Here is a 23474-nt window from a genome sequence, read left to right as displayed (position 1 = left end):
CCTTCCTCCCTCCCACGTACCCACAGAGGGGAAGGTCCCCTCTACCCAGCAGAACCTTCCACCCGAAAGCCATCCACCCCAATGATGCCAGCGAGGACAGCAGAGTTACTGTTAGTCTGGCCCCTACGGTTTAAAGAAGTGAAGGCCGGAGTGGGAAAGTGACTTGTCTGGAGTGACACAGTACGTCAGGAGCACAGTGATCAGCAGCTACAGGGTGAAGTGGAAACAGGGCTGTTCCTTCTTCCCCTATCGAGGCCAACCTGGTCTACATAGTGAGTTTCTGGACAGCCAGAGCGATATAGAGAGACCCTATCTAAAAACAAACAAACCCCCCCCCCAAAAAAAAAACAACTGAAAAAAAAAAAACTGAGGGAAAAAAGGGAGGAAGACCCACCCTTGTGTCTATTTGAGGCAGTTGTTAACTGGTATGGAAGTTTAGGTGATAGCCTTGTCTCCCAGCAATGTAGAGACCCAATGGAGAGGCTGCTGAGACCCCAGAAGATGGCTAGGGAGGGCCTTTGTAAGCTCACAAACCACCGACCTCTGATGGCATGTTTGAGCCCAGAAGGAAGTGTGGAAGGAAGTGTGGCGTGTATCCTAGACCTGCCTGGGAAGTAGGAAGCCTGGGCCTGGGAGTACCCAGAAGTCCTGGTGCACGCAGTGGGAAATGCCCTGTCCTTGGGACTGACTGGCGACTCCTTTAGCTACCTTTGCTCTAGTTAGGAGCTGCCAGAAGGGCAGAGGGCCTTGGGCCCCAAGGGAGTGGACAGACTAGCCTGTGGAGCAGGCAGAAGCCCAGAGACAGGAGGTGGGGCCTTGCTGGAGCTGCTGTCTCCTTCCCGTTGCTCCTGGGAATTCCTGTCAAGACTCCCCCCTCCCCAAGCCTGGGTCTCTGGCCTCTGGGCCATGCCCCTCACCTGTAGGAGGTCCTGCTCACATGGCTGAAGAGCGAGCAAGGCAGTAGTAGCTGCCTGTCCTGCCCCCACCCCATCCCCCATCAAGCATAAATACTGCCATGAATGCTTAGGTGTCTATAAGGCCTAGCAGGAAGTGCTGGCAGAGTGACAGAAGGAGAGGCCCAGTCCAGAGTCTGGATCTTAGGCGTCACATTCTCTACAAAGGTAGGACTGGAAAGGGACAGCCACACTGGTGTGACTGGTGTGACAACAGGGTGGGGACCCTCCTTGAAGCAAACTCCACACTGACTCCCTTTAATATTAAGTTGCTGTGTCTGCATGTCTGAGGGGTGAGGCTGGCTTAGCCAGAGTTTCTGCTGCTGTGCTAAAGCCCCTGGCCAATAACAATCTGGGAAGGAAAGGGTTACTTCATCTTCCAGCTCTCAGGCTGGAGCCCAGCCGGGTGGGGAAGCTGAGGCTGTAGAGGAGAGCTGCTTTCTGGCTTTCTTTCCTTGATCTGCTCTGTAGCACCCAGGACCACTTGCCCAGGGGTGGCACCACCCACAGCTGGGGGGAGGGGGCGTTTTCTAAATAATCTTCCCAAATGACTCTAGCTGCTGTCACATTGACATAAAACTATCCAGAACAGAGGCACTCTTTAGAAAAGGGCTTGGGACTTTGATGATCAAAAGGTTTTGTGGGGTTTTTTGTTTTTGTTTTTGTTTTTGTTTTTTTTTGTTGGTTTTTGCTTTTTCAAGACAGGGTTTCTCTCTGTGTAGCCTTGGCTGTCCTGGACTCACTTTGTAGACCAGGCTGGCCTGGAACTCAGAGATCCACCTGCCTCTGCCTCTTGAGTGCCAGGATTAAAGACAACTGGCAGATCAAAAGTATTTAAAGGCTGGAGCTCTTCCGTGTAAAGCTGACTGGCCTCAAACTCATAGAAATCTGCTTGCCTCTGTTTCCCAAGTCCTGGGATTGAATAGGACAGCAAGCCTGGCTGTTTTCTTTCTTTCTTTCTTTCTCTTCTTCTTCTTCTTCTTCTTCTTCTTCTTCTTCTTCTTCTTCTTCTTCTTCTTCTTCTTCTTCTTCTTCTTCTGCTTCTTCTTCTTCTTCTTCTATACAAGGTCTCATAGGTAGTAGTCGCTCTGGCTGGTCTTGCCTTTGTAATGATGAACTCACAGGGGTAGGCGACAATGAATAGTATTTTGGGGAAGCCTTGTGTATTATATCCCTCCCTCAGCCTCTTCTTCCTCCCTGTCCTCCTCCTCCTCCTCTTTTTCTTTTCTCCTCCTCCTCTTCTTCTTCCTCAGCCTCATGTGTTCCAGACTGACTTACAACTCACTATATAGCCAAGGATGACCTTGAACTGCTGACCCTTTTGTCAGTACATCCAGAATGCTGAAATTGTAGGTGTGTGCCACCATGGCCGGTTCATGCAGTACTGGGGAGTGAAGGTGGTGCGTGGTAGGCAAGCACCCTAAGAATTGAGCTACATCTCCGCTCTCTTGGCTCTTCACGACTCCTGCTTTGTTATCAGATCTGCAGCAGGATGATAGACATTACACAAATAGTATAGCTACATGGTCTTTGCAAAAAAGAAGATAAAACAAACGGATAAAGCAAGTGTCTCACCGGGCGCACACCTTTAATCCCAGCACTTGGATCTCTGTGAGTTCGAGGCCAGCCTGGTCTACAAAGCGAGTCTATGACAACTAAGGCTACACAGAGAAACCCTGTCTCAAAAACCCAAAACAAACAAACAAACAAACAAAAAAGCAGGTGTCTCTTGCTCCTAAGAGTTAACTCCTGGGGCTGGAGAGCATGCTCAGTGGTTAAGAGCACTTTGCTCTTCCAGTTGACCCTGGTTGGGTTCCTAGCAAACAATGTCTGGCGGGTCACAAACACCTATAACCTGCCTCTGCCTTGCCTCCCTGAGTGCTGGCATCACAGGTGTGTGCCACTGTGCCCAGCTTCGTTTTGGTTTTCGAGACAGGGTTTCTCTGTATAGCCCTGGCAGTCCTGGAACTCCCTCTGTAGACCAAGCTGGCCTCAAACTCACAGAGATCCACCTGCCTCTGCCTCCCACGTGCTGGGATTACAGGCGTGCGCCACCACTGTGTGGCTACAGCTTTCATGCTGGTTCTGAGGCTCCAATCTCATGTCCTCTTTTTGTGCAGTAGTGCTTCACCCACTGAGCCATCTCCCCAGTCTCTCCTCAGAGTTTTTAAATTCTAGTAGTGTGTCTTACCTCTGAGTTGGAGCCTGGAGCCAAGAAGAAGTTTCTTCAGCGCAGGCCGCTGTGTACACCCCTCTTCTCAGTCTTGGCCAAGACCCCTTCTCAGGACCATTCGGTTGTTAGTTCTAGGATCCAGTAGAGGTAAGGGCCAGTGTCCCTGCCTTTCGTGGTCTGTTGGATGTGCACACATGGACAGTGGGGACAGAGGAGGGATCCAGACACACCACCCTCACCTGCTGCTCAGCATCATGCCATGGTTTGCTGTGCCCACACATGACAAGATTCCAGGTTCTATATGCTGGGCTCCCAGCCAGCCTCTGCAGCCACATCCTACCTGGACCTTTTGTGGTTCTGGGATCAGGTCAGAGAAACCCATCTCCACAGCCTTGTCTTCCACCTATGTGCCCTGCTATGTCTTGCTCCACCGTGTGTCCCCCCTCCCCCCCAGCCCCCCAGCCCCCCCATATTTCACACCCTTGATACTACACTTCCAAGTCTCTGCTCACCCTCTCCCGAGAGCTGGCTTTGCTGTCTCTCCTTTGTAATGTTCAGGTCATGTCCTTACAGACAGAGGCGTGCTAGGCAAGTCTTGTGTATTTCAGGGCAGAGGAAGGAAGGCAGTTCAGTGGGAAGCCTTCCTGCATGGAGAACAGCCTCAGACATGGATGTATGAATCCCCAGCCACCCTCTGGTCATGACCTTGAATGGATCAGGAGGCACTAGTTTCCTTCCATCAGTAAAGCAGTACAGTTAATAACCTTTCGCTCTTGGGAGTCCTCCTGAGAAATGCCTGGCACACGTGGTGAGCTCACAGACCATGCTGACCGTTAGTTCTTTCATCCTCCGGCAGTCCTGTGACAGGCATTCTTGACCCATTACACAGCGTCAGAAACGGAGGCTCAGAGATGCTAAGACCATTCATCCCAGGTGTTTATCTGGACCACTGGTGGAGGCAGGATTTGAACCTTGTTTTGTTTTCAGAGACAGGGTTTCCCTGTGTGTAGCCTTGGCCGTCCTTGACTTGCTTTGTAGACCAGGCTGGCCTCGAACTCACAGAGATCCACCTGCCCCTGCCTCCCTGAGTGCGCCACCATGCCCGGCTAAAGCCTGATCCTGGATTCTGTGTCCCACAGGAAAGGTATACACTCTCCCAAGGGCCTGTCCTCAAATACACTCAGACCCACTGAGTCAGAGTCATCTGTGCTGGCTCCAGAGTGTCGCTTTCCCAGCCAGTCTCCCAGGCCTGGCACCAGAGCAGCTGCATCCGTCTCATGCTAGGACGTTGATTTGGTTTGGTCCCTTTTGCCCTTGTCATCTGTTGATATTGTAATCCTCTGAGGAAGGCGTCTCTCCCACCTCTGTGCAAGGCTGCTGCTGAACTCCACACTCCCGTGATCGTGACCTGTGGGGCCAGCAGAGGGGCCTCCTAATCTTGTGCAAAACACACAGAATCTCAGACTCCACCCAGGACCCATGAATCAGAGTCTCCAGGGGTGGGGCCTGGGAATCTTGACTTGAGGGCCCAGAGTAAAAGAAACCGGGGACTCTTTTAAGCCTTTTCTTTTGTGGTTGGGGAAGTCAGGACTTGGAGAGGAGTCTCCGGACTTTGCTACTGGGAGATCCAGTGAAGCTGTGGCCTGTTGTAAAGCTACTCTCCGGTCTCTTATCTGTGCCGTGGCTACTGTCATTCATGACACTGCCCCTGTCCTGTACAACACGTAACCCCCTCCAAGCCTCAGAATGTCTTGTACAGTGGAGGTGGCTCTGAACGGTTGTGAATGGGTGAGCAGAGAGAGGCTTTCTGGAAATACAGGCCTTGCTCGCAGACTTCCTGTGTCTTACAATGTTATCTTTCAGAATAGGAAACTTTGCCCCATTTTTGCAACGCACATCCTCTGCCTGAGAGTCCATGGTGGTGCCTGGGCGGGTCAGTTTCTCAGACACAGGCGGGGGTGGGGGGGGGAGGGCTCACTCTCCCTGCTACCCACAAGAACAAACAAACAGACCACTTTACAAAAATAATTCATGTTGGCTGGACTCGTTGGTAATGCTTGCCTCAGTTTCTCAGGTGCAGTGGTACCCAGGGCAGGGTCCCACCTGTGGGGTCAAGGGATTTCTGCCTTCATGCGTCAGTTTCCTATTCCCTATGTGGAGGAGGTTGACTTCAGTGACCTCCAGCCCTGAAGTTCAACAATTCTCCACAAATCCACTGTCGGAGCCTCTAACTGCCCCCAGGTCCTCTCTGAGGCGGTGTGATGTTGCCTTTTGACAGTAGTTTGTGAAGCCCCCTAGAGTTTTCAGACTCCACCAGTCTGAGATGAGCAGGCACCCTTAAACCCTGAAGCCTTCACATGACCTCCCCAGTGGTGGCCAGTCTCCCCCTCCCCCCCTACAGAGGCAGAAGAAGCAGGATGGGCATGCTCAAAGCCTGTGAGTGAGACTGTCTGTGCGTCTGCAGGCAACTCTGGAGCAACAGCTAGAATTATTCGTGTTGTTTTGGTAGGGAGAAGACAATAAAATGTGTATAAGCCCAGTTAACAGGAGTCTCCCCAGTTTCCTTTGGCGATCCTGATACGTTCTCACTTCAGTCTCCTGCCCCAGCATGCAATGGGCACTTGTCCGGGACAAGCGGAGCCCAACCTCCTCCTAAGCAAGCTCTCTCCTTGCATCTCAGTGGCAGTTCTGCTAGCTGGAACCCAAAGCCTCAGTGAGTGGCTCTTTCCCTTTAGGGAGTGTGCTTCCATGGTTTCCGAGTGGAGCTCCTCGTGTTCAAGGCCTGGTTAGGGTGGTTTTCTGTTGGCTGTGCTGTGAGCCAGCAGGAGGGGCTCTTTGCAAGGTAGAGGTGGCTGGGCTCTGGCAAGAATGACATGGTAATTGCACGTTTACAATGAAGTTAGTTGGTTTGAGAGTTTTAGTATGAGTGTCAAGGGAGGGGAGAGGCATTGAACCGCTTACCTTGCACTCAGACTGCTTGACTGATGAGGGTCACAGTCCCCGTGGTATCTGTGGACATCATCCATTTTATAGCAGGGCATGGAAGCCAGGACTTGGTTCTTGCTAGGCAAGTGTTCAACACCAGCCCTATTGTTGGAATTGTGTAAAGCCTACAAGAGAGGGGCAGAGGAGTTTGTGATGTAAGCAGGAGAAAAGGCATCCCTACTATGCCAGGTTTCCTACCCTTAAAGACAACTCCTCCCCAGAGGGCACAGAGAAACCCTAGCCAGCCCTGTGACCCACTGCAAGGCCGGCTTTTTTACCCTTCATGTTGGTATTGGTGAGCTAGAAGATTCCAGAATGCCTACAAGGGAGGCATCTACAGAGCCCACAGTGGGAGGTGGTCTTGGTAGGTTCTGGAAAGCGAGAAAAAGAGTGGTCCTGTGTACTAGAGTCCAACCAGTGTCTCTAAGGAAGGTGCTGTGGGGTAGCGCCAGGACAGAGGTACCCTGGGAAGACTGGCGGCTCTGGGTCTCCCTGGCTGGACTCCAGCCCCCACGTGCCCGGAGACACAAGAGGTTGCTCCTGACTCTGTGCCCTCAGGGACCTGCTTGTCCGGAACCTGCCATTACACCCCATACACACACATACCATCCCCGTCAGCACTGCCTTCCTGACTTGGCAGGACCACCTCTCCAAGCTGGAACAGCCCTCGGTATTTCCAGCTTGGCCCCCTGCCCACATCTCTGGGGCCTTGCAGTCTGTCCTTCTCAAGCCAGGACCAAGGCACCGTACCAGCTGATTGCTTCCCAGGCTCATGGAGCCTCTTCCTGCCATCCCATACCCTGTTTGTCTGTGGGCCCCTGAGCTCCTTTGACTTCCTGCGTGGGGTGTGTGTGTGTGTGTGTGAGAGAGAGATGGGGGGGTGGGGGGGCGGGGGGGCGCCCGGCAGGGGGAGTTGTTGTGACTTTTTCCTCAGGAGCTGCCCACCCTGTTTTTTTTTTTTTTTTTTTTTTTTTTTTGAGGCAGAGTCTCTCACTGGCCCGGGCTTGCTGGTTAGGCGAGGCTGACTTGTCGCTAGTCTCTGTGATCCTCCTGTTTCTGCCTTCACAGTGCTGTGCTTACAATCGCGAACTACCATATCCGGCTTTGTATGTGAGTGTTGAGGCCTGAACTCACGTCCTCATGCTTGCCCAGCGAGCACTTGCTCACTTGCACTGACAGAGCCTTCTCGCCAGCCCCTCTTCTGCCTTCTTACTCACCACCTAGTCTACTCACAGCTTCCGTGGGGAGAACAGCAGATCTAATTTGTAAATCACCAGGGGGGGGCAGGGGGAAAAGGGAGGGGGTGGCCACCAACAGGGTAGCTGCAGCTGATGCCTCAGTGGTGGCTCTGCCCGCTCAGTGGGAATGCCTGGGCTGGCAAGGTCCCCTGGCCAAAGAACCTAGGAAGTGCTGCTTCTTGATGCTGGGCACAGAGAACTGGGTGGCATGCAGAGTCAAGGGTTCCCACTGTTCCCTGGGTGGCCACTGGCTAGCAGAGGAGGGCCAGGGAAGTTTAGCCATCCCAGTGGATTCTTTTCCAAATACAGAAATCTGGTAACTCGGGGAAGCTCTTTACCAGCTCAGGATGTCAAGGGGAGGGGTGGCAGGAAAAAGACGCTAAGAACCCAGGTTTTGTGTGTGTGTGTGTTTTTTTTTTTTCAACCGTCCTAGACTGCTGCTGGCTTCAAATGTTTCCTGGGAGAGATCCCTCAAGAACTGCGTAATGGGCAGATGAGCGCATCCTGTAACTGCACTGCACTGTTTATACAGTGCTAGTAAGATAAACAGTTGTCCTAAATCGTATTTACATTTTGCATTTGTTTATCAAAACTTCTTCTCAACCTCGACCCTGCTACTTTCAGAATTACTACAAAGCCCAGATTTATGGGTCCTAATTACAGATGCCTTATCATATATGCGTAATAATTTATCTTGGCAAAATGTGTACTTTATATCCAGAAGCCTAAGTGCTTAGGGGGAAGGGAAGACAAAAGTCGTGAGTTACAGAAAGTTCAGTTATGAGCTGGGTGTAGGGACATAGGCCTTTACTTCCCAGCTGCTCTGGAGGTTGAGGCAGGAGGATCACAAATTCAGGTCAGCCTGGGCTACTTAAGAGAGAACCTGTCGTCCAGGCGGTGATGGCGCACTCCTTTAATCCCAGCACTCGGGAGGCAGAGGCAGGCGGATCTCTGTGAGTTTGAGGCCAGCCTGGTCTACAAAGTGAGTCCAGGACAGCCAAGGCTACACAGAGAAACCTTGTCTCAAAATACAAACAAACAAGAGAAAGAATTTGTCTCAAAATAAACACGAAAAGGAGGTCTGAGGATACAGCTCAGTGGTAGAGAGCACTTGGGGGTTCTAGGCTCACTCCCCTATACATAAGGCATGCAGTAGGTGAAACGAGGGGTACAGAAACCTTCTCTACACTATCCCCCGCCCCCAAAGTGCCGAATCTGTGGTGCCCACTGACTGACCGTCTCCGAGATCAGGGCACCGCTGTGGATGGGGCCTACAGGAGGACTATGGCCGCAAGCCTCCATTGCAGTTACCAACAGCAGCAAATTACTGTCACCAGTGACCCTATGTATTGTGTCTGTGAGGTTTCTCTCTAACAGGCAGTCTCCCTGTCCTGCCTCTGTCTCCTGAGGATCTGGGACCTGGATTCTGGCCTAATTTTGATAACATCCGGCTAGCAGCAACCACTCCCCTCTCCTGTTGGCACAGAGTGCCCATTTGAACATGTAGCTTACTGGAGTGGAAGAGGTCTCTAGTGATTAGGAACTAGAGACACTGTGTGGCCCTAGGTTTGTGCACCTGACCTCCCAATTGGATTTTACCCTCATTGGTTCAGATTTCATACCAAAGCTGGTTACCTGGTCTCCCCCTCCCCTATGCCACCCACCTTCCCCATTTTTTTTAAACAGGGTCTCACTGTGTATCCCTAACTTTCATGGAACTCACTATGTAGACCAGGCTGGCCTTGAACTCACGGACATCCACCTGCCTTTGCCTCCTGAGTGCTGGAATTAAAAGTGTGCACTACCATTCCTGGCCTAGACATGGTTTTCTTTTACAGTGAACAGGGGTATGGGTCACACAGTGGTGCAGTTTTTTGCCTCTGCATCCACCTTTCTGCCCTGTCTCTAATGTCCCTTAATCCTCGAGTAAAAGGTGAAGAGATTGAGTGAACTAAGAAGCGTTGCATAGCCCAGGCTACTTTTGAACTAACAGTGTAGCTAAAGGTGACCTTAAACGTCTGGGCCTTCTGCCTCTGTGTCCAAAGTGCTGGGATTACAGGTGTGTGCTGCCTATCATTGCTGGTTTGCGCAGCATTAGGGATTGAGCCCTCTACCAGCATCTTCAGCAGGGCTTTACGTTTTTTGATGTCATTGTTCTGGCCAGTGAGAAGGACCAGGTGTGAGGCCTTTATATTAACCCCCACCTCTCCAAACACGCCGGCGATGTCAGGGTGTTTGGGTGTTCCTCTGTCTTCTTTATTTAGCTCTGGCTTTAAACACCCTTTCCACAAGACATGGCTGGGATGTTATGAAAGGTTTGATGTCACTCAGAAGCCTGTGAGCTGCCAACCAAGGAGGAAGTGGTTAGGTGACCAGGAATGCAACCTACACCTCCCAGATTAATTAATAATTGAGAGCTGGCCTCCACCCAGGCAGAGGTGGAAATATTCAGAGAATCCAGGGGTAGCTAGTTAGCTGCAGAGGGTAAGGAGAAGTTCCCTTTTGCCTGTGGCTAAGAAGGAAATACACAATGGCTGTGATTTATGGGTTGGATTACATGGGGGCCTCTTCAGTGGATGGCTGACTGGGGCCTAGACTCTTGGACTGTAGGTGCCAGAAGCCTGCAGGCCACTAGTGTCCGTGGAGAGGGAAGAGGAAGAGCTGGTGGTGGCTTGGCAGGCACCAGTCTTGTGGAGGGAGCGGGGTACAAATCACATCCATGGATGACCTTAGGGAGAGAGACTGTGTTGGCCTCCAGTTGGAACTGTAGTGGCTATGGGACTTGGGGTGAGGGTGGGGCAGTCAACTTCCCTGAGCCTCCGTTTCTTCTACACATATGTACCCTACTCCTCATTTGTGCCCCTCCTTCAGTCCCCCCTCACCTTCTGGGGTTGTACTGGGTGTTAAGTTAGAAGGGTTGAAGCCAGTAAGATGGCTCGGCAGTAAGGGTGCCTCCCCCACCAAGCCTGACGACCTGAGTTTTAATGTCTGGAAGCCACATGGTAGAAGAAGAGAACCGATTTCTGCAGGTTGTCCTCTCACTCTTATATGTGTACCATGGCCCACGCATGCCCACACATGTGCACAAGTAAGTAAACGCATGTACTGAACTTAAAATTAAAGATTAGTTGGGCTGTGTGGACAGTGGCTATGTAGCCGAAGTGACCGAAGGCAAGGCTGTAGGGATGACAGAGTCCACACTCAGTGTTAGCCAGGCTTGGGGTGGGGTGGGTGGGGCCTTCGTGGCAGGTGCCTGCGCCCCTCCAGGCTTCCTATTCATAAAAAGTACCCGTTCTTCCTGCCTAGCGCACATGCCCTCTGCGGCTGTGAGTAGCCGTGCAGAGCCCAGCATTCATGAAAGATGAAGGGGAGGCTTTGATGAGAGAATGGCTTGTTGGCTTGTTGTGCGTGGGTATGGGCACCACTACAGCTTCTCGGAGTTGTCCACCTCGATAAAAGTGGACGTGCCCTTTCTGCTTGTACATGCATTCTGGGGATCAAACTGGTGGACTTTACTCACTGAGCCATCTTGAATTTTGAAATCGTTTTTTTTCTGCCTCTGGTACTTACATTTGGAGGTGTTTCTCCTTTCTCACAAAGTTCACTTTTAGCGACAACCAAGATACGGGTGCAAAGGACACGTAAGGTCACACATAATGTCCAGTAAGAAAATCAGCTCTGCCACCCAAAGCCACCCAAAGAACTCACACATAATGTCACACATACTGTCCAGTAAGAAAATCAGCTCCACCACCCAACGCCACCCAAAGGACTCACACATAAGGTCACACATAATGTCCAGTAAGAAAATCAGCTCTGCCACCCAAAGCCGCGTCCCAGAGAAATCAAAGCTCCGTTGCCAGGTCTGTGCCTGTGAGCCTTAGTGAAGGCCCTCCTCCTGTGCCCTCCGAGCGCTGGGGTTCCAGGCAGATTCCACCTTGCCCCACTCTGCCTAGGAATGGGCCGTCCCCTGGAATAAGCCAACTCTCCCCAGGGCTGATCCACGTGTTCCATTTCAGCGCACCTCCGATGCCCCCTTAGAAAGCTTCCACGCTTAATTAAATGTTTGCTTCACCTTTAAAGTTTTAATCATTTTCAGGCAGGTGGATCTCTGAGTTTGAGGCCAGCCTGGTCTAAAGAGCGAGTTCCAGGTCAGCCAAGGACCACACAGAGAAACCCTGTCTCAACACCCGCCCCCTCCTCCCCCCAAAAAATAATCATCTTGAAGAAAGGGCCCTGCATTTTTATTTTGCATTGCCCATCCTACATTACTGGTGGCCTTGGCCCTCAGAAATGCAGTCACTGGCTCAAAGAAACACAGTATTTAGATTGGCATATCTTCCCCTTTCACCATCTGTGGCCTTGGGGCCATATGGACCAAGGTATGGGATGGACAGAGGGTGTACTTAGTGATGGGCTCAAAATGCAGAGAGCCAAGCAGCCAGCAGAGGTCTGAGGTGTCTGTGAGCTTCAGCAGGGGACGGAGGCCAAGCTTTAGGTACTTGCTTTTGAGGATTTTACTGTGAGTCTAAGTATAAGTCTGAGGCAGAAGGACGTGTGCCAGTAAACCTTAGACTGCTTTGAAAAATGAGAAGAAGTGGAGACAACCCCAGTTCTCTCTCTGGGGGAGCCCCTGAAGGGTTGGAACTTGGAGCACAATGCTGACTGCCACGTGCCCCATCTGTCCCCACCTGAACCCCTAGAGGGTAGAGGGTGTTTGAATTGGTCTCAAGTTCACTAGAGAAGTGGAGATAGGAGGATCAGAAGTTCAAGGTCATCCTGGGCTACAAAGGAAGACCAGCCTGGGTTATAGGAAACTCTGTCTTTAAAAAAAAAAAAAAAAAAAAGGTCTGAGCTGATCACTCAGGCCTAGCCTGATGGACCAGTCAACATCCTGATTTATGTGGGACTCCAGCGTCCAGCAGACCCCTTGTGGACAGTGCATGCCCTGAAGAGCAACTGCCTTTTTCTGGAGAAGGAGATCCTCAGCTTCCTTTTTTCTTAATTTTTTTAATTTTAATTTTTTATTTTTTGGTTTGTGGTTTTTTTGAGATAGGGGTTCTCTGTGTAGCCTTGGCTGTCCTAGACTCACTTTGTAGACCAGGCTGGCCTTGAACTCACAGAGATCCTCCTGCCTATACCTCCCTGAGCACTGGATTAACCTGGCCCGGCTCAGCTTCCTATTCATTTTTTTTTTAAAGATTTATTTATTTATCATTATTATGTATACAGTACTCTGTCTTCATGTACACCTGCAGGCCAGAAGAGGGCATCCGATCACATTATAGATGGTTGTGAGCCACCATGTGGTTGCTGGGAATTGAACTCAAGACCTTTGGAAGAGCAGTCAGTGCCCTTAACCTCTGAGCTATCTCTCCAGCCCCAGCTTCCCTTTTTTGTTTTTTGTTTTTGTTTTGTTTTGTTTTTTGTTTTTTTGTTTTTTGAGACAGAATTTCTCTGTGTAGTCTTGGCTGTCCTGGACTCAGTTTATAGACCAGGCCAGCCTCGAACTCACAGCAAATGCCTGCCTCTGCCTTCCGAGTGCTGGGATTAAAGACGTGCGCCACCACACCCAGCCAGCTTCCCATTCTTAACCAGACTCTACGGGGCAGTAGGAAAAGTGAGCTTTTCCCACCCTACGTTGTCCCTAGAGATTCAGCATCTGACTTAAAACAAAAGAAGTCTTGGAATGGGAGCAAAGGTCAGAGCCTTCTGTGCAGAGACCTGGTGGATTCCATTCTCATGTTTATTCTCTCTCTCTCTCTCTCTCTCTCTCTCTCTCTCTCTCTCTCTCTCTCTCCCCCCCCCACCTTCCTTTCTTCCTTCCTGCCCCATGCCCCTCCCTCTACCACACACTTTTTTTTTCAGCCCTGCCCAGTTCACCCTGGGCCTTGGTGGTCTTTTCTTACCCTGAAGTTGTTGGGTTTCACTCTGTCTCTGGCCCCATCTGCCCACCCCCAATTGCCTGGCTCCTACACCCATTGCTCTCCCTGTAGCTCCTTGGAGTGGCTGACAGTGTGCTGTCAACGCTGGGGCCCAGGGAGAGACTCCTTGGGTGGCAGGTTGTCTCTGGCAGGAGAAGACTGGGATGCTGTAATGGAAGGCATGATTGATGGATGTGGGCCCTCTGACTGATCCCTCTGCCCGCTGCTGTTGAGTCTTGGGGCTCCTGGGAAGACTGCCCTGCAGGGAGCAATCAGACCTGGAGGAAGCTTGTTCTGGATCAGAATCTCTTTAAATACTGCAGGAGAGGGAACCCTTACCCAACACAGCCTGGGCTGCCACTCTGTTCCACCAGAGACCAGAGGCTGAGCAACCAAGGTGACAGCACAGTGGCTGACATGAAGGCCTTTCTACAGGTCTGCTGGGCCTCTCAGAAGCTGGTCACCACACTCCTGAGGGATCCAGCACCTTCCTGGATGTCACTTCTAAGGATATCCCAGACCACCATACTGATGAGCTGCAGGAAGGTCTCAGCAGGGAAGGTCACTCGGGGGTGGGCGGGGGGGGGGGAGGGGAGGGGGTGGCACAATCCCTTCATCTGTAATTGTCAAGGAGATTCAACTTAGGGCCTGCCCTGAGAATGGGATGCTAGAGCTCATGGCCATGAGATGTAGGCTGGATGACAGCCCTCTCCCTTGGGCGGCACCCACTGTTGTGGCCCATCTAAAAACACTCCGTACTGTGGTTTGGATTTGTGCGTGGAGCCTTTGGACGTGAGGGAGAAACAAAAGGGACATGTATTTTCTTCAGCGCAGCACTGGGCCCCCTATATAGTGCGCAGAGGCTGCATTCAGAAGCCTTTCTAGGCTCCCAGAAAGGTGGTCAGCGTGCAAGCACTCTATACCACTAAGCTACATCCCAGGCTAGAGGACCCCTTTTAACATCCTATCTTTGCTCAACCCGGCAAAACATCTTAGAGCCAGCAGAGCTAGAAGTTTGGGCATGGTGCCTGCGATGTTATCCGTGCTGCCGCTGGGGTTGGCAGCACACATGGGAGTAAGAGCAAGAGCCCCCCATCTCTAAGCCTAGATAGACAGGAGATGAGATTGTAATCTTGCAACTTCCTGGCTGCTGACTTTGGACACACAGCCTTCTTAGGTTGACATGGCTTTTTCATCATAAAGTAGGAGGGCTGGGACTGGGGAGATGGCTCAGTTGGGAAAGTACCTGTTGCCCAGGCGTTAGGACCCGAGTTCCTATACCATACCAGCACCCACATCAAAGCTGGTCAGGGTGGCTCATACCTGTAATCCCAGTGCAGGGGAGGCAGAGACAGGATCCCTGGGGTCAGCTAGTCTAGCCTGATTGGCAAGCCTCAGGTTCAGTGTGAGATCCTGTCTCCAAAAATAAATAAATTAATAGATAATAATAATAATAATAATAATAATAATAATAGGGATGGCTCCCGAGGGACAGCACCTGAGTTTGACCTCTGGCCTCCTCACACATGTTCACATACACACACACACACAACACCCCAAAGCACAAGAGGAACTGGCAAGTTTAGCAGTTTGTCCACTGAGTGTACTTAGCCTGTTTCATTCTACTTGGCATTCATAAAGGCTTTCTCTAGTGATGACTGAGTTGTTGTTGTTGTTGTTATTTTCTTCTTGAGTCTTCTTTCCATTAGCACACCTTATCTTGGCCGTGGTCATTACCCAACATGAGTAGCTTTGTGATCTATGCATTGTAAAATTGATGTTAAAAATTTGCATAGCTTAGATTTTGAGATCTACTAACAGGGGATGGTAATTCCTGTTCACTTCCAGGTTTCTCATTTGCAGACAGGCATCGTCTGATGCAATTGCAGTTGACCCCAGTGCCCTAGGAAGTAACCACCGAGTGCACCCCTATTTTACAGTTTAGGACACTGGGGCCCAGGGGAGCAAAAAGTGCCTGCAACAGTGTTGCTGGTGTTTTAGGGTACAAGCTGGGCTCCGCTATCCATCCTCAATAAGCCAGCTAAAGAGACAAGGAGTAGCAACAAGCAAAGAAAGGCAATTTATTCAGTGTGGCCACAGCGGGAAGAGGAGCAAGCCAATGGGTCCAGCGACAGTGCCCCCAAGGCCATCTTTAGGGTACTGACATGAGGTTCACATTTAAATAGATAGGAAGAGGTATGCATGGCCAAGCGGTCCTGGTCCAAGGGTTGGGCCTGCCATCACTGATCCATCTTCATCCAGGATCCAGTCCCTCCTGCAGGGTGGTCTGACAACTTGTCAAAACTGTGTGAAATCTCTGTTCCCCCTCTTGCTGACACCAGCCTTCAGCCTTTTCCTGCTCCCAGCATGAGATTCCTGGGGAAATTCCAATTCCTTGGGGACAATTGTCTGGTAGCCAAAGGGAGGGGCACACGTGTATCTCTTTAGAATATTTTCTGTAGGGATGGTTCCGATTGCTGGCGAGTGGCAGGGCTGGTGTTCGCATACAGGGCTCCTGATCCTGTGCTTAAAACCCAGCCCCCATAGAGCGCGGACACCACACTAGTCCTAGCTCCGTTGTTCATTTCTACTGTGGCCTTGGCAAGTCACTTTGGACCTCAAGTTAAGCCCCTCATACATTAGTCACATGGACTGCGTGTTCCTGGGCTCCTCTCCCCTTGCTGGCACTCTGCCTTTCCGTACCCATCACACCGCTGCCATCAGAGTAACCAGAGTGGCCATCTGGGGAGGGCGGATAGCACTGGCCCCAGACTGGAGACTCACAGCTAAAAAGAGCCCCTGCGGTGGGCCCTGTGCAGGCAGGCAGCAGCGGTGGCCAGCTAGCTTGTGATGTAATGACCGATTAGGAACTTCCTCTTGGAAGCTGGGCTTCCTCTGGGAGCCAGAGGTGCTGGCTCTGAGGTGGGGGCTGGGGAGGTGGGTGGGAGCTAGGAGGAGGAAACTCCTGTCAGCTGGGCCGGCTCCTGGACCTCGTTCAGCAGAGGCTCGGCTGGCTCTAAGCTGCTGACCATTAACGTGGCCCTGTGCACATTCTTTCCCTGCTTTGCCACAGCAGGCAGGGGCAAGGACGGGCCCTCCCTCCCCTGCGAGGAAAGCAGGGCCGTTAATGAATGCTGCTTGCTGAACTGGCTGCAAAACCTGAAGCCATTTCTGCGGCTCCAAAAGACAAAGGAGAGTTCATTGGGAACTCGTTTCTTCCCCTAAGTTTGATAACAAAAACTACTTATCTAATGGGCAAACAAGGCTTTAAAAGGGGTGTTAGGTTAACCAGATGCAGGGCCTGCGTAATTGCTCCCAGGCCCGGAGCCACAGATGAAAAGCTGCCGGTTGGATGAAGGGAACTCGAAGCCACAGGCATGACACAGGACAGAAGAAAGTAGTTTTCCAGGAGGGCGGGACACCCCATGCAAAGGGCTGAGAGGAAGCCCTAGGCTTATTTCCAGTTCTGCCGCCAACTTGCTGTGTGACCCTGAGCTAGTTGCTTCACCTTTCAGTTTGGGGGGAGCTGGTCTGTCTTCTCAGCGCTCCGCAAGAATTGAATTTGTTGGTTTTTGTCTGAAGCTTACTGCTGAACAGTCTTTTGATTGACTGGTTGACGATTGATTGACGGCAGAGAAGGTGGGGTAACTCAGATGGATGTGATGTCCAGCAAAGATTAAGAATATGGTGGGCATCCTGAGAGTGCTGTCTTTCCATCTAACTGGGGCATGTTTTGGCTCCCTCTTGGGATGGCCCACCCTGGGCATTGTAGTCAAAAGATGACGGGAGGGCTTGAAAGACGTTTCGCTGTAGCTCTGGCTTTAGCTGGGTCCTGTGGGGGGAGCACACAGGAATGCACTCCTGCCCTTAATTGCCGATTCGAAGAAGCTAAAGGCATTTCTTGGGATTTCAACCCTCCCCGCCTCCTCCAGATCCCAGCCAGGCACTTTGAGGTCCAGCACAACCCCCCTTCCCAACACATACACACACACACACACACACACACACACACACACACACACACACACACCACAAATTACATGTTCTGGCTGGGCAGAGAGGTCTGGGAAGGCATGCCAGCCTGTGGCTGGGCCCTGCTGTGCAAGGGAGACTGCCTTTGTTGGGGCTGCTGCCTAGTGCTTTGAGCAGGCAGCCACCACCCTCTGGTGGCAGGAATGTGGGCGTCTCTGGGAGACAACAGGGGGCTGTCCCATGGGTTACCTGGGGACCTTCCGAGACCACCATAGGTGTCATAACTAAACCTGCTTAGCCTAGTGCTTGGCTGATGATGACTCTCACCCCAGTTCCAATTGTTTATGCCTCGGCAGTTCTGTCAGCCCCTTCTAATCACCCCACTCCCTGGGTTGTCTGCCGTCCTGATTACTTTTTTTTTTTTTTCTTTCTCTTTTATTTTTATTTATTTATTGCAGTGTTAAAGGCTGGGACCTGGCCGGGCGTGGTGGCGCATGCCTTTAATCCCAGCACTCGGGAGGCAGAGGCAGGCGGATCGCTGTGAGTTCGAGGCCAGCCTGGTCTACAAAGTGAGTCCAGGATGGCCAAGGCTACACAGAGAAACCCTGTCTCGAAAAAAACCAAAAAAAAAAAAAAAAAGGCTGGGACCTGGGTCCTTGAACATGTAGGCAAATGTTCCTCATTGGGAGCGACTGCCCCACTTTCCTCTTAGACTTCCTGTCAGCTGTTCTGCCTGCCTCTGGCCTTCAGCAGGTTTTCTGTGTGCCTTCCTTCACCAAGCAGGTGCACTTGAGGGTGGTCCATACTACTGTGTGTCTGTGGAGTTGATTCCTTTCATTGCTGAATGGATGTCCCTGAGAGGGCTACACCATGCCCTGTTGGAATACGCCTGAGCAGGACTCCCAGGGCAGGGGGAAGACTAGGGTTTGCTGGGAATAGAAGCTTAGAGCTGCTGCACATTAAAGAGGCTTCCTTGTTACTCAGATTGGAGGACAGAGGCTGAGAAAGGAGGAGGTTAACTGATCCTGGCTAGAAGGCAGGGCTCCTGGCAGTTTCTCCTCCTCCCACCCACCCCTCCCAGCGGGACCCATAGCTGGCTGGGAACTAGGCCAGGCCCTGAGCAGGCCAAGGGATTCAGAGGGGGGAAGTGGGGTTGATCTGGAGTTTCGGTCAGACCTCGGTCACCTTTGATGTTGCTCTGGTCTGACTCCCCCAGTATTTATTTGCAATTAAAGAGATGGTTCCTAATTAGGCTGGTGGCTGTGGGAGATGACAGGCAAGAGAGAGCATTAGAACCCCAAAGAGAAAAGGCTCTTTCTACAAGACACTCTCCCTGATGAGCAGAGCAGAGCCAAGCCATGTGGCCCCATGGGTGCAGCCTGCCCGCTCACTATCAAGGAGGCACAACAGCTTATGGCAGATGTGTCTCCACAAAACTGAGTTCTCGGAGATTGTAAGAGTGAGCATGGAGGCACAGCTGGGTTCATTTTAGGCCTTCAGTGTTCGCTCCGTTCCTCTCCCTACAGGGCAGGTTGGTCACCACAGGTGCCAGGCCAGGAACTAGCTGAGGTGCTTCAGAGTGCGAAAAGGGCTTTCCCACCCACCCGCTGCCCTCTTGAAGCACCCTCTAAGCTTGAGTCCCCTTGCCTGGCTTGTTCCCACAGGCCTGGAGCCAGTGGGCAAGATAGCTGTCTCTTTCTGCACCTGCTTGACTTACTGTTTGAGTTTCTAGCAAGTCTGCAGTGGCCTCCTGTGAGCAAAGCCTTCACTGACTGATAAGACTCTTACAAAGGGGGAGAAGTGAGGCTCCGGTCCTTGGTCCTCAGAGCAGCTTGCCAGTTGAGTGGCTGCAGCCTTTGCCCTATGAGGCTCAAAGTGTTTGACCCTTTCAAGGATTTAAAGTCCTCGCCCCAGCTTTGCCACTCTCAGTTTGGTGTCCTCAGGAGAGTCACTCTGCACCACCCGCCAACCCGGGATGCCACTTCCCAGGTATAAGGCCACCAAATTGCATTCATGGAACCTACAGGCTCTCTCTAGACCAAGTTTTCCTTAGTTCATGGTGGGGAGGGGAAAAAAGCACCCATAAGACAAAGTAAAAGCAGAGATAGCTCTGTGCCATTGCTACCCAGCCCACTCTCATTTTAAAGTGTGGCTTGGGCTTGAAGTGTAGCTCAGTGGTAGATCTCTTACCTAGCATGCCTAAGGGTTACCCCCTCCCAAACACACACACACACACACACACACACACACACACACACACACACCTTGGTATCCCTGCCCACCTTACCCACCACCCCTCCACTGCCCTGAGACCTAAGGCTGAGCCCACCTTCAGAGCAGGCTCCCTGTATACAAAGTACTAGGACACTTAAGATGTGTCCTTCCTCTCTTTAGTGTGTTCACAGCATCCTGGGGATATCTTCCACCATGGGGGAGGACCCAGAGGGGACTGAGATGCCTCTGTTCCTGAGTGGGGAGTAGACCATCCCCAGAGTCACTGATCCACAGCAACCACTGGTCCAGGCCCAGAGAGGATGTTGTAGTTAAGCAGCCCAAGAGGAGAGTCAAAGAGGACCTTACAGGGCATCAGGCTGGCTACCGTCTGGAAGTTGGAAGCCAGTCGGCTTCATTGTTACAGCAGGTGGAGATGGGTCCAGCACCCAGAGCCTGACAGCTAGAGCTGGTCATCTCAATCATAAGGGACCATCCCTGTGAAGGATCCTGTGGCCAGGCTAGGGATCAGACAGGGAGCCGAGAGAAACAGTAAGACCTAGCTGGACTTGAGTGGGCAAAGCCTTCTAGAAGCTGGCAAGGAGAAAATGCCCCCAGCCCCCACCCCAGGCTTCTAGGCTTATGCCTTGACTTAGAAGCTGCAACTTTGACCTGAACAGCATGCTATTTTGTAGCCGGTATTCCCTTTCCTCAGTGAGAGAGTGAAGTAAGTCACTACAAGACTCACCAGCCCTTAGAGCAGTTGCCGTTACAGATAGGGAAACTGAGGCTTAGAGAAGGGAAGTGACTGGCTCAGTGAGCAGTTTTAGAGTTCAGGCTGCCTGACAGTCTGCCTAGAGAGTAGCAGTTCTCAACCTGTGGGTCGCCGCCCCCTTGGTAACCACTCTATCTCCAAAGTGTTATGATTCATAACAGTAGCAAAATTACAGTTATGAATAAGCAACGAAAGTTTGGGGGGGGGGTCACCACAACATGAGGAGCTGTGTTAAAGGGTCGCAGCATTAGGAAGGTTGAGAACCACTGGCCTAGTGGATAGAGAAGAGCGCCCTCTAGCGTGGCTGTCTTGGGGCCTGGGTGTAGCTCAGCGGGAGAGTTCTTGCTTGGCGTGTGCAGGGCTACCCTGTATTTCATCACTGGCACCGTCCACACAAAGCCGTGCCCCTCCCAGTGAGGCTGGCTCCAGAATTTTGAGGTGCGCAGCCTGGGATCCAGTTTCCTTACCTATGAAGGCAGTGCCTAGCTCATAGGAGGTGCCCAGTGATGCCTGGTACCCAGCCTGGCTCTTCTCCTAGCATCCCCAGGCTCCTGCAGCCAGCTTCCTGACCTCACGTGGACTGGCTCACTAGTGGAAGTCTTGCTGGCTGTGATCAGTACCGGAAGCTCATGGCCAGTGGGCATGGGAATTTTACTGGCCCTGGAGTTTTCCAGGCCTGTGCCAGACAGATGGGCACAGAGAGGAAGAGTGGCTCTGCAGGATGGAGTTCAGGATCTTGTCGATCCTGGGCTCCTGCCGTGGGCTTGAGCCAAGGGCGTTTAGATAGCCAGGGTCTCCTTGACTCCTCTCCTCACTTTTAGCAAACTTTCAGCTGGTGTGAAGATTTGACTGAGGAACCTGCAGCTGGCTCCTGAGTGACAAATGGCAAAAGGCCTGTTCATAGGGTCCTTGGGCAGTTTCTTACTAGGGGCCAGATAGCCTTCTCTGTGTGGAAAAGTGTCTCAGGGCCAGGGCTGAGACTTAGGACTTCAGTGGAAGCTGCAGAGCCGGCCTCATGGGCCCAGTAATGATTGCCACCTGGGTTTAGGTTGGTTGTTGGTCAGTTCCCCTGGGAAGGACTGGATGGGCGCTTGGTTCATTGTTCAGATGGCCCAGCAGAAGTGGGCGTGACAGGTCATGTCACCTCGGTAGGTAGTCATGGTGCCCACTTGCCTCTCAGAGCTGTGAGCTCAGAGCAAAGAGAGGATGCCAAAGGCTTCGGCATCCATAAAGCGGGGCCTACCCAAGAGCAAGGAGTGTGGGACTGCCTGTATCCAACCAAGTGAGGCCTGTCTATATCGGGTCCCTACATATGTGAAAACCCCCAGAATTGAGTGGGGGCAGTGTTGCAAGGGCCAACAGGACAAAGTGCAAGTCGCTGCTTTGCCGTCCAGTGGGGAAACTGAGGCCCAGAGGAGCAGGACACATCTCAGAACCGGACAGCCACATCCTTTGGAGAGCAAAGCAACCGCCAAGTGATGCTGCTGATTGCCGGTGGTTGCAGGCCTCGGGTATCCACAAAGACAGCTTGATAAGAAGCATAGGAAGACTGAGGCAGGGAGGGTCAGCTGCAACATTCTTTATTGCCCAGGCTGGTTTAAACCAGCCTGCATCTTCTGCCTCCTGAGTACGTAGGACAGCAAGTGAATGCCACCATGTCAGATAGCCTTATTTACCAAAAGCCAGCAAAAGTGTGAAACTACGCCTTACTTTAGGAGATCCCTACCTTAACCTGTCCTATGCTGGAGGACCCTTGAAGAACTCTGTCGGGGTGAAGTCTTGGATTAAGGAGTGTCCACATCATATCCTGGTTTGGCTTCTGTGGAGCCTTGGGCAGGCCATGGTGCACAGAAGCCAAGGTTTTATAAGATCGCTACACTTGCTTGGTAGATTGTAGGTTCTTTTGTGTGTGTGTGTGTGTGTGTGTGTGTGTGTGTGTGTGTTGTTTTTGTTTTTTGTGTGTGTTTATCTCTCCTAGATGTAAAGTTATAGTGGGCAGGAGCTGGATGTAGTTCACATCTGTGTATCCCGGGGTCTAGGACACAGTAGGCACCCGGGTTTGCACACTGTAGGTTCATCAACTTATATGGGGCGGGGTGAGATGTAAAGGTGCTTGCTGTCAAGCTTGAAGACCTGAGTTTGATCCTCAGTGCACATACACGCAACACACACATACACACACACACACACACACGTGATTTTTTTTTCTTTTGAGAGAGAGAGAGACATCCCTACTGTGTACTAAATTATTTGGCGGCCTTGCACAAGTACTGGTTGACCTTGGAAAACCTTGCCCAGCCTCCCCTCCCTTCCACCTCTCCAATAACTTTGCCATTTCCTGTGCTTGCCCCGCAGATGCCAGCATGTCTCCGGATGCCACCAAGCCGAGCCACTGGTGCAGCGTGGCGTACTGGGAGCACCGGACACGCGTGGGCCGCCTCTATGCGGTGTACGACCAGGCTGTCAGCATCTTCTATACGACCTACCTCAGGGCAGCGGCTTCTGCCTGGGCCAGCTCAACCTGGATCAGCGCAGCGAGTCGGTGCGGCGCACGCGCAGCAAGATTGGCTTCGGCATCCTGCTCAGCAAGGAGCCTGACGGTGTGTGGGCCTACAACCGGGGCGAGCACCCCATCTTCGTCAACTCCCCGACTCTGGATGCGCCTGGAGGCCGCGCCTTGGTCGTGCGCAAGGTGCCACCGGGCTACTCCATCAAGGTGTTTGACTTTGAGCGCTCAGGGCTGCTGCAGCATGCGGATGCTGCCCATGGCCCCTACGACCCACACAGCGTGCGCATTAGCTTCGCCAAGGGCTGGGGACCCTGCTACTCGCGACAATTCATCACCTCTTGCCCCTGTTGGCTGGAGATTCTCCTCAACAACCACAGATAGCATCGCGGCTGCCAGAGCGCCGCAGCATCCCCCAACCTCCGGGGGTCAGCGCCTAGAGACGCCACCCCAGGGACAACCTCGCCTTCCCCCCAGATATCATCTACCTAGATTTAATATAAAGTTTTATATATTATATGGAAATATATATTATACTTGTAATTATGGAGTCATTTTTACAACGTAATTATTTATATATGGTGCAATGTGTGTATATGGAGAAACAAGACGCACTTTGGCTTGTAATTCTTTCAATACAGATATATTTTTTCTCCCTTTCCCTCTTTCCTTTTTTAAAGAGAATTATACAGCAGAACTAGGTGGAAAGCCTGGGTTTGGTGTATGGTTTTTTAAAA

At 51.8% G+C, this 23474-nt stretch overlaps 1 protein-coding gene across 1 annotated transcript in view; it reads left to right on the top strand.

Annotated features, from left to right (window-relative positions):
* Smad6 (SMAD family member 6) overlaps positions 1-23260 on the top strand; it is a 72042-nt gene extending 48782 nt beyond the window's left edge. The window contains 2 exon segments of the mRNA XM_051156635.1: positions 22587-22705; positions 22708-23260. Of these exon segments, the coding sequence (XP_051012592.1) occupies positions 22587-22705; positions 22708-23121 (533 nt within the window). The 3' untranslated portion in view covers positions 23122-23260.
* The last annotated feature ends 214 nt before the right edge of the window (positions 23261-23474 follow it).

Source organism: Acomys russatus, chromosome 14 (genome assembly GCF_903995435.1).
Source record: "Acomys russatus chromosome 14, mAcoRus1.1, whole genome shotgun sequence".
In the NCBI taxonomy this organism is placed as follows: domain Eukaryota; kingdom Metazoa; phylum Chordata; class Mammalia; order Rodentia; family Muridae; genus Acomys; species Acomys russatus.
This window is presented reverse-complemented; position numbering and strand designations above follow the sequence as displayed.